A 10,594-nucleotide genomic window follows, 5' to 3' on the forward strand; every position below is an offset into this window, starting at 1 on the left:
GTCAGAGGTAAAAGCCAGAAAAGTGAACATTTCCAGGAACAAAGTCCCAATAGACCTTTTCCTTTCTAGAGTGAGAAGTTCAAGCTCTTACCAGTGATGTACAATCATTCAAACTGAAAATCACCTGTGTGCAAATTGGCCTTTGATTATGAATTGTAAGCTTACATGCCAATAAAGGTGACTGGACTGGAATTGTAAGTCGCACGCTCACAATGTTGTTGTTTTTTTAAAAAAACAACAACTTCACATTTTATCGAGCACTAGTGTTTAATTGTGTTGGACTAGAATCTGGGAGACCCGGGTTCAAATCTCCTCTCATGCAATGGAAGCTCAATGGTTGAACTTGGGTCAGTCATACTCTCTCATCCTAGCCTACCTCACAGAGTTGTTGCAAGGATAAAATGGAGGAGTGGAGGAGAATGTAAGCTGCTTTGGGTGGGGGAGAAAAGGGGGGTATAAAATGCATACAACAGAATAATAAATATTATTTCAAATGTTTTGGACATGCATGTTCCCACACTGCTTCTCCATGGCTAGTTCTTTTTCACATTTGATATCTGCTGTCTGCCTAAAAACAACTAAACCCACTAAAGTACCTAAAAGATGCTTTTTGGGTTGCCAACAGGCCTGGAGAAAAATGTTCTGTCACTTTAATACAGACATAATGTGTGGAAATGGGCAGATGAAAATTTTCATAGCATGGAGGTAAATAACATCACCTGGTAAATAACTTCCTCTAATCTACTTAAAACTCCCTCAGTCCGACCGTAGTATCGAGGAGTATAACTAAAGCTGACATGATTGCCTGAGGAAAAACTTTATCTCCAGGTCTTTTAAATGAATATAAAAAAAACTTTGATTTTCTTTGAATTATTACCTATTTGTTCAATTTTTATCTCAGCTTTCTTCCAAGAAACTCAGGGCTAGGCTTGGCAGCCTCAAACTGGTCCTTCTCACTATCTGATGTGTCGGCAATTACCAGGTGATGTTATTTTAATTGCCTATTTCCGCTCATTAAACACTATTAAAGGGACAAGACATTTTTTTCCTGGCCAGTTGGCAACCTGAAGGATCAATCTGCTCAAAACTGTCATTCTGAAGCTGCCTACTAATGAGTATGCCTACAGATTGCAATAGTCCAAACTCAGGAATTGCTCATTTCAAAGTTGATTGCAGTCATTTAATTCTCATGACTCCTGTGGTTTACAGATTACACCATGGCACTTGAATAATTTTGCAATCCACAAGAACACCTGTTCTCCCCATGGTAATCATTCATGATTCATGGTGCCACACCTTGGCAGCTCTGAAGTTTTAGGTCGCAGCCTTTAATTCACATACTCTGGAGTAGCTCCCCGACCCTGCTATGAGTATTCTACTACAGCAGCTCACTTTGCTTCAAGAATCGGTTGTTGAGGCTTGTATCTTTATGATTGTTCAACAGCTTCTTTGCATGCTGCGGAGGCATCAAAGGAGAAAGCATTGTGTCTGCAGGCTTCTAAGCTGCTGGTTGACAGAAGATCCATTTTTACGGGCTTCATTGTTGTCTATTAAAAGGCATTTCTAGGATATTTTTACCTTAATAAGGGATATTTTTACCTTAGTAAGGATTTGTGATAACATACTTGCATAGAGATAGCACAGGATAAAATCTGACAGGCTGTAAGAACATAAGAAAAACTCTGCTAAAACAGACAAATGGAGTATTGAGTCCAGCACCCTGTTTTCCACAGTGGCCGGCCAGATGATATGGAAAACCCACAAGCGGGGCACCAGAACTCAAAGTCTTCCCCTGTTTTCGGTCGCTCACAACTAGTATTCCAGGTATATTGCTCCGGCACATGGATGTTCTACTGAACTGTCCTGGACAGTAGCTAGTGATTGGCCTATCCTCCTTTATAAGAATTCCAAAAGAGTAATGTGGCATAGCAAAAATAAACAGAAGTGTACTATTACCTAAAAGATTGTATTCCAGCACAAGCTTTTATGGGCTAGAGCCCACTTGAGATACAATAGAGTGACTCCTTGCAAGGCAGACATTTATACGGGGGGGGGGGGATACTGAGCTGTGACATGCAGGAAGTACGGAGTCAGATGTAATTGTGTGAGATTTTAAAAATACAGAGATTGTTCATAATAGCAGTAATTGCCTCCATAAATTTTAAAGCTATCTATGGTAGTGGTGAATGATCAGTACATACTGTGGCGGTGAATTACTGGGTGATCAATTATTGAATTATTGGGTGATCAATTACAAACTTTTTGTCTGTCCTCCTGAATCTACTACCTGCAAGTTTCAGTATTTTAGGAGAGAAAGTAAAAGTCACTCAAGTAACATTCACTGTTACTTAAGTAATTGTGCTTAAATACCTTTACAAGTGGCTGCTGTTGATGCTTAATTGATTAGCACACTACTTTCATGAGATTGGGCCGTGGTTGTCTCAAGGGTACATTCTTAAGCTCACTGAATACCTAATACTGTCTTATCGGCCACATTTAGATTAATCATAGACAGGTAAAGAGAACCGGGGATAACCCTTTCAGTGAATATATGTGCCCCTCAAATTCTGATCTTATTAGTCACTATGAATATGCAGTCATGAATGAGAACAACCCCTGCTGGTCAATGAAGGCAGGCTGCAAAAGGTGCATGATCTTGTGTGTGGTAAAAGGATTGTGATCGAAGCCAGCCAAAGAACATGTTTGATGAACATAACCTAATTGCCACAGCAAATCTGTAAGTGCTGACAATACAGTACTCCACTGTGCCAACAAATGCAAAAGGCTAATAGCACTATGACCTACTGAGGAATAAGGAAAAACTGGTAACTGGAGTCCCAGGTGGCCTCTGTTGCTATTGGCTAATCCTAGAGGGTCACATGGCAAGGCTTCTTTTTAAAATCATCCTTAGTGAGTGAGAGCAGTGGTGGTGTTGCTCTGGAGTGTTCAGAAAAGGTGCTGAGTTAATCAGCCACAATGTGTGAGCAGTTTTTGGGAACGTGGAAGCTGGCTTCTAGTGAGAACTTTGATGATTACATGAAAGAAATTGGTAAGTAATATTGGTCATGGTTTGATGTGGTGATAATGGTAATATTTTACTTTGTTTTGGGGTTGTTGTTTTTTTTTGGAGAACTGAGTTTTTGCTATTTCAGTACCAAAATAAGTTTTCTGTAGTCTTAAATTCTTCTTCACATCCTATGAGAAATGTAGCTGCTGTATAATTCCTTGGCTATTTATACTGACTAAATGAAGGATTTTTGTTTGTTTTTGTAGTGAATTATAAGAAGTAAAATGTTGCAATTTCTGTTTAGTTATTCTAGGGCTGCTAGCTCTGGCTACAGAAAGTCTTTGGACTGTGTCTGTGGAGGGCTGAATTTAGGGAGGGAGTGGAGCTATTTTCTCTAGCACTCTGTAGCCTAGGATCAGTTGTAATCCTGGGACAATTCTAAGCCCTACCTGGAGACTGGCAAACCTAATTTCTTGTTAAACTTGTTGCTAATCCTATGCATGTTTTTAATTATGTTAATTTTTTAGATTTCTAAATCTGTATAACCACAAATGTGCTTACTAGGGAATTTATGCTTACTCTGTAGAACTTGAACTCCACAGCAGCATGGTTAACTTTGCTGATTAATGTCAATGTGATATGTATGTTCTGCCAAAACTGGCTTCTTTAAAAATGCTTCAGTGAATTTTTCTTTGCTCAGAAATGCCAAACAAGAGAAAGCTGAGAACACAATAACCATGTGTACCCAGCGGCTGTTCAAACCGTATTGGGATTACTGTGCAGAATGATTACCAAGATTAAGTCCTTCAAGAATGTGAGGGGGAGTCCCTCCCAGTTTACTTCAATTCAAAGTGTTTTCTTGAGGAATGTGTGTGTATTTAGCTGTTGAGGGGAAGCTGGTATCTTAATGAGTTCCCTACTACAGGTGTAGAGACCTGGATTCAGAGTTCTGGAACAGGTGAGAGCCCTTTTGGACAGTGCCTGTTTTATGTTAGTGTTCAGTGTACATCCCAGTGTGGTAAAAGATTGCTTTTAAGTTAACTGACCATAGGGTTTCACATCTTCTTATCCCTGAGTTTTTCTAGCTTTAAATTCATTAAAAAAAACCATAAAAATAGAATACTAGGGGTGTTTTTGCAGAAAAGCATTCTAAGCCTTTCTGATCCTTCTAAGTCTGCAACTTTTGTTTCTTCAATGTTGACAGAAACTAAGTTGCTTTACTGGTAGGGTGGTGCCCTTCCAACCTCAAGCAATTACTTTACTGCCTGGAATCAGGTGCTGTTTCAGATGCCTTAAAGTGATTCTTCAGATGAACAAACTTTGCTTTGTCTGGCTGCTGCCATGGTGGCCCCATGGATTTGAACAGATAGTGGTGCAATGGATGTCCTCGGAGTGATGTCCTTCATTAATTAAATCAGTTATTTACATATATATTCTCTGGCTTGCCATATACTTACTAAGCAGTACAGCAAAGCTGGAATGAAAGTTCAAAAGGTGCTAATGTCAAAAAGAAAAGTACCTGATCTATCCAATGTAGGACTATTTGAAATATGCAGGAGAGAGGTATGGCATGTTCTACATTGCATTTCCCTTTTTAAAATAGCTCCTCTCCGACTACTTGTTCTGGTGGCGCTTTCTTCTCGTTGGGAGAAACAGTTGGGTGACAGCTTTTTCTCCATGTTCAGCACCCATCTTCTGCATTTCAATGCTTTGCTTTAGATCTCCCTTTGCTATTTCCTACACCACTGTAGGATTTTTCATGCCCAAGATGAAGCTGTGTTCGCAGTGTTCTCTCTCTGTCTCACAGAGAGAACAGATTATGAGGCAAGTATGAGAACCTAACGATGGTCTTTGTTTCTAGGAGTGGGCTTTGCTACTAGGAAGATGGCTGGTGTTGCCAAGCCCAACGTCGTCATCAGTTGTAACGGGGATATTGTAACCATCAGAACAGAGAGCACTTTTAAGAACACGGAAATTAGCTTCAAACTGGGAGAAGACTTTGAGGAGACAACAGCAGATGATAGGAAAGTAAAGGTTAGTCCTGTATTGTCTCTTAAAGCTATTACTGTGTTTTTGTGTTCGAAAGCAAGAAATTGCAAGTAGATAAATAGGTACCACTTTGGTGGGAAGGTAACAGCGTTCCGTGCGCCTCGGCATTTAGTCATGCAGCTACATGACCACAGAAAAGTCTGCGGACAGCGCTGGCTCTTTGGCTTGGAAACAGAGATGAGCACCACCCCCTAGAGTCGTATTAGACTACTTTCGAGCAAGGGAACCTTTACCTTTACTATACTTCAAGAGGGACTAGCACGAAGTACCAATGTAACTCAAAGGTGCCTAGGCTAAACTTGAGTGGAGGATGCAGGTGAAGATTTTGGTCACCTTGTGAAAAAAATCATTTTTTTCTTTGGAGGTTTGAAATGAGTAAAACCTACACTCTGAGTTTTAATCCCCCCCCTCTGGGCAGAGAACAGACAGGGAAGGAGAAAGTCAGTTGAATTGCTTTCCAGACTTACCTCAGCCCACCTTCACACAAATGCTAATAGGTCTAGCTAGAGACAATCGGATGGGCCAGTCCCCCCCCCCCAAGCAGGAAACAGAGATTTGGAGGAATTGACTAGAAAGACTTCAGAAATAAATTTCTTGAGACATCAGGAAAAGCTTCCTTGACTTGGCCTGACCTGGTCAGTGAGTGGGAAAAAGAGAGAAGATAAAACTCCTGGAAGCAAGGAGGAAGCTCTCTTTGGTGCGGAGTCCATCAGAGCAGACAGAGCTCTTAACTGAGGTCTGGAGGAGGCAACTATTAACCACGTGCTGGAGAGCTGAAGGAAACTTCAAGGTAATTCAAACTCTGTAGAGATCTGTAACTTCCTAAACTAAGGAACCTGCCCTATATTTTAACATCTGATAGGGCAGGGCTGTTAAACTCACAAGGGCCAGAGGGCCAGATCTGACATAAATGAGGCCTTGTCAGGCCAGGCCATGAGTGTCGTAAAATGTAATGCCAGGTAGCGGAGGTAAGAACACAAACACAGTTAAAGATATTTTAAAACTTAAAATAAAATGTGCTTAAAACATTAGCACTCTTGCAATATTTTGTTTATTTAACAGTCTCTGATAACTGAAACCTTTCTCTTTGATTATTGCATTAAAATCTGGAGATAATATCTGTGCTGTAGCAATCTTGAGTATGATGTTCAGATCTTGTTCAGGTTCTAGTGTGTATCTGTAAGTTGCAATGTATAGTGGTCAGTATCAGGTCTACTATCCAAGAAGTCCAAGTTCAAAACCCCCAGTCTACAAAGGAAATGTGCTGGGTGAAATTGGTCTGGACACACTCTTAGCCTAATCCACCTCACTGGCTTGTTGTTATTCCTCATCTAAATAGTTAACACAGCTTTCCTACTGAGAAAGACTGGGTCATGAGGACATGAATACAGTGAAAAAGAGGGGAACCCTGTTGCACAAAGGAGAACCCTGGCATAATGAGCCCAACAAATCTCCCCCTCTCTGCAGCAAGATAAACTCATACCTTGAATGAAACTTCATTGGTCTTAAAGGTGCTTTGTATTTCTCCCATGCCATTGAGGTAACTGGGCAAAGTAAGCTCTGGCTCTTTCCCCCCCTCCCCCCCAGGGGATGAGGAGGGGGGAAGAGCATCAGCCAATGGAGGGAAGAGAGGCTTGGCTCAGTAGCTCTGCTGTGCAACTGAGAGAGCCTGTCAAAGCAACCTCTTGCTTTTTCCCTCCCCCTCTGTCCCTCGCCAAGGGAGGAGGAGCCTTAGCCAATGGAGAAAAGAGAGGCTTTGCTCTGTAGCTCCTGTGTGACTGAGAGAGCCTGTCAAAGTAAGCTGTGATGCAGAAGGAAGTGAGACAGAGGAAAAAAGAAGCAGATGACAGCCAGTTGCTCACGAGCTGCATATAAGCCATCTGGGGGCTGCATGTTTGATACCCCTGTGATAGAGCATGTATAGAGGGACAGAGGAATTGTTTTACCTGTGGTTTTTTTTAAAATCCCTTGCTCAGTCTTGTGCTGTACTAAAAGTATGCTTGTGAACATTTTATTTTTAATAAGAACATAAGAACATAAGAGATGCCAATGTTGGATCAGGCCAAAGGCCCATCCAGTCCAACACTCTGTATCCCACAGTGGCCAGAAATACCAGTGCCATCAGGAGGTCCACCAGTGGGGCCAGGACATTAGAAGCCCTCCCACTGTTGACCCTCCCCAAGCACCAAGATGACAGAGCATCACTTGCCCCAGAGTCCCTATCTATACCTTGTGGCTAATAGCCACTGATGGACCTCTGCTCCATATGCTTATCTAATTCCCTTTTGAAGCCGTCCATGCTTGTAGCTGCCACCACTTCCTGTGGCAGTGAATTCCAAGTGTTAATCACTCTTTGGGTGAAGAAGTACTTCCTTTTATCCGTTCTAAATAAATACCTAAATAAATACATTCTAACTTTTGATGCTGGTAGTGGTTCTCTGTACCACATAGACCTCCACAGTCTTGGACATGCTATTTTAAAAGGAGTGTCAGTTGGCAAGTGGCTGTTCCTTCAGGGACACACAAATCAGTAAATGGTCCCCATGGTGACCAGGCTCTGGGCAGTGGGAGACACAGAGGCAAGGCCTCAGAACTTGGAAGGGAACTTGGAGTCCTGACCCTCCCAGTGGGCAATTCCTTACAAAGGTCAGGTGGTGGCAGTGGCTACCCGAGAGAGAAAGATAATCCTTTCCAGGTGCTGGGAAAATCTTGGAGGGCAGGGTGGAACAGGGCTGCAGGCTGGAGCAGGCTCATTCCATCACACACCTTAACCAAGTGTGTAGCAGATCCTTGCTCTGGCAGGCCTTGGAAATCTCTGGCAACTGATAAGAAGTTGCTTGGCCTCATGACGGCCTGGATGCTCAGTCTTTTAATCTGATAACCAATGTTCCCTCTAAGCTGAGTTGGTGTGAGCGAGCTCACAGGGTTTTTTTAGCTTCCGGCTCACACATTTCTGTCTTAGCTCAGGAAGGAGGGCTCCAGAGCAAACTGATTTACGCAGTAGCCAAATCGCTTGTTCACAACTTTAATGCCAGTAGTTTACAAAGTAGAATTTTTGCTCACAAGACTCCCCAGCTTAGAGGGAGCATTGCCGGTAACTTAAGTTACTGACTGTGCAGAGTGGTCTCCATGTGGATCTAAAGCATGGGCAATGAGCTGCTGTTGCAGCAATGAGCCCTGGTTTAAATCATGCTTATGGGTCGGGTGTTGGCTTACAGGTCCAGTGTCTTGCTAAGCAACTGACCAAAGGGCAATCAACTGATCTACACAGCTAAAGAGTTCTGCCTAGACTTTCAGCCACCATCCCTCCCCCGACCCACCAGTCTGCTCTCCACTGTGTAACCATGTTCAGCACTCCATCTGCCTAGTATTAAACTTCTGTTTTCACCAAAGTCCAGTATAAGCAGTAGTAGGTTTAATATCCTTCTTCTGGAGTTTCTTCACACGTCACCCAAACATGCAATAGGCAAATCATGGTTTAAGAAGTCCACTGGCTTTTATCTAGTGTGTGGCATTTGTCTCTCCTCTCCCCCCCCCCCCCCCCCACTTAAAAACACAACAACAGTAAAATGGTTGTGGCATAACTCTGCTTTCTCAGAGTACATTTCAATCATGGTTTGGTGTATTTTGGTATGGTCTCCTGATGAAAGAAGAATTGTTCTCTTCTCTTAACAGAGTCTTGTGACGCTAGAAGATGGAACTCTCAATCACGTGCAGAAATGGGATGGGAAACAGACCACAATTAAGAGGAAGATAGCTGATGGAAAGCTGATTGTGGTGAGTTCACTTCATTTTCCAGGAGCTCTGTGGACCAGTATCAAAATTCTAAAGTAATACAAGGGGAGGGTGAAAATGGAAGTAAATGTGAGGTGCCGTCAAGTTGGCTTTGTTATGTACTAGACATGTACAGAAGCCACTTACATACAACACACTGAAATGTTCTTTTAAGGCATTTGAATATGCACCATTTTTGTGCTAAAGCAAAACATGGAACACTACATTGTAATGTGCGTCTTGCACAGATGCAGTGTTCCTTTGCATTTGGAGGAGAAAAGCGGAGATAGATTTATGCATGAGCTAAGTGAGATGGAACTTGGGGCGTTTACATTTGGTAATGCCATGGGCTCTCTCTCTTAATTTGGCATCGCTTCGAGCCTCAGCATGTCCTAATTGGGGCTGGCAAAAAACGCCATTACACAATGTTGGGAATGATAGCCATGGTGCAGCTTGGCTTGGTCTGTCTTCCTCCATCTGACTTGCTTGCATGTGTGAACTAGCCCTAGGTTTCTTAACCAGATACGTTAGTTATTAGATGCCACCAAATTTCCTGCAGAACTTGGTATGTGTCCATGCTTGCAAAGGATCCACCTGCACAGTGTACCAAATAAGGGTGGATCCAGCAACTTGATGAGATGATACTATATACTGACAACACTCAGATTAAGGGAAGCCTGTATACCAGGTTCTTCGGTGCTCAGCTTATTCCATTTATTTGTGTGTTTGTGTAGGGCTGTTAAGTCACATCATTATTCGACCATTCAGAGTGACCAACTCTACTACAGCCATGTGTACTAATGCCCTTATTCTCTCACAATGTGGTTGTGAAAGTTCTTGGTCCCCAACGAAGAAAATAGGGTGTGTAGCCCAAGCTGGCCCTTTTGAAAATAACATTAAGAGTTGATTGCAGTTCTTTCATATATACAACTGTGAAATCCATTTTCTTTTGTAGAGTTCTGTTGCTGAATCTGAACTGTCTTGTACTGATACTCCCACTCTCGTGGGTTTTTCTCTCTTAGGAGTGTGCGATGAACAATGTTGTCTCCACCAGAGTCTATGAAAAAGCATGAAGGCTCTTGCCACCTGATGAATAGGACCTTGAAGTGGAAGATAAAGCTCGGTTCACAGAGCAAGAGCCCTGCAAGGCTAATTGCTTCCCAGAACTGGCCAACTGTAAAGCAGCTGTGCATCTTCTGAAGTATTGTGGTTATTCAATAAAATGTTCACCTTTGGGGAAAAGCTGATCTTGGTCTCGCTTATACTTTATGAAAGATGCGGAAGGGATGCTTGAGGAAGAATTTCAGGTTTGCTTTGTGGGATCTGCCAAGTTTTGTTAACTTGCTCTCAAATAGCAGGGTGAAAACCTGACATAATTGCTCTAGTTGTATTTCTCTGTTCCACTAACTTGAGAGATCTTCAAGACAGTACAGCTAAGTGTTCTTAGGCATATCAAAATGATCCAATTGGAAATGGTAGAATGCACTTATTAGAGCTAACATAGAAATTTGATCTTTCTTCTCTCTTGCCACAAACTAATAGCATCCCCTGCTTTGCATTTATGCCATATGAAGAAAACTGGATGCTCTGCCTTGGCTTCCATACTGGAGTGCTTATGCATGGTGTTCTGTAATCATCCGGTTTCCAGGTTTTGCCTGTCCTCGATGTCACCTAGCTGTTCTCACCGCTGAGGACCCAAAGCAGCTTATGACAAAACTCAATTTAAATTTAAAAAGATGCAGAATTTCCTCAAGGAAGAGGAAT

At 42.3% G+C, this 10,594-nt stretch overlaps 1 protein-coding gene across 1 annotated transcript; it reads left to right on the forward strand.

Moving 5' to 3' along the window:
- Positions 1-2,901: 2,901 nt before the first annotated feature.
- On the forward strand, positions 2,902-10,077 carry LOC107105625 (fatty acid-binding protein, adipocyte-like). Its single transcript, XM_015405625.1, has 4 exons — positions 2,902-3,049; positions 4,869-5,041; positions 8,732-8,833; positions 9,853-10,077. The coding sequence occupies exons 1-4, from the start codon at positions 2,977-2,979 to the stop codon at positions 9,901-9,903; spliced, it is 399 nt and encodes a 132-aa protein (XP_015261111.1). The 5' UTR covers positions 2,902-2,976; the 3' UTR covers positions 9,904-10,077.
- Positions 10,078-10,594: the final 517 nt, after the last annotated feature.

The sequence above is a fragment of the Gekko japonicus genome, unplaced genomic scaffold (genome assembly GCF_001447785.1).
Source record: "Gekko japonicus isolate JY-2015 unplaced genomic scaffold, Gekko_japonicus_V1.1 scaffold3606, whole genome shotgun sequence".
Lineage (NCBI taxonomy): Eukaryota > Metazoa > Chordata > Lepidosauria > Squamata > Gekkonidae > Gekko > Gekko japonicus.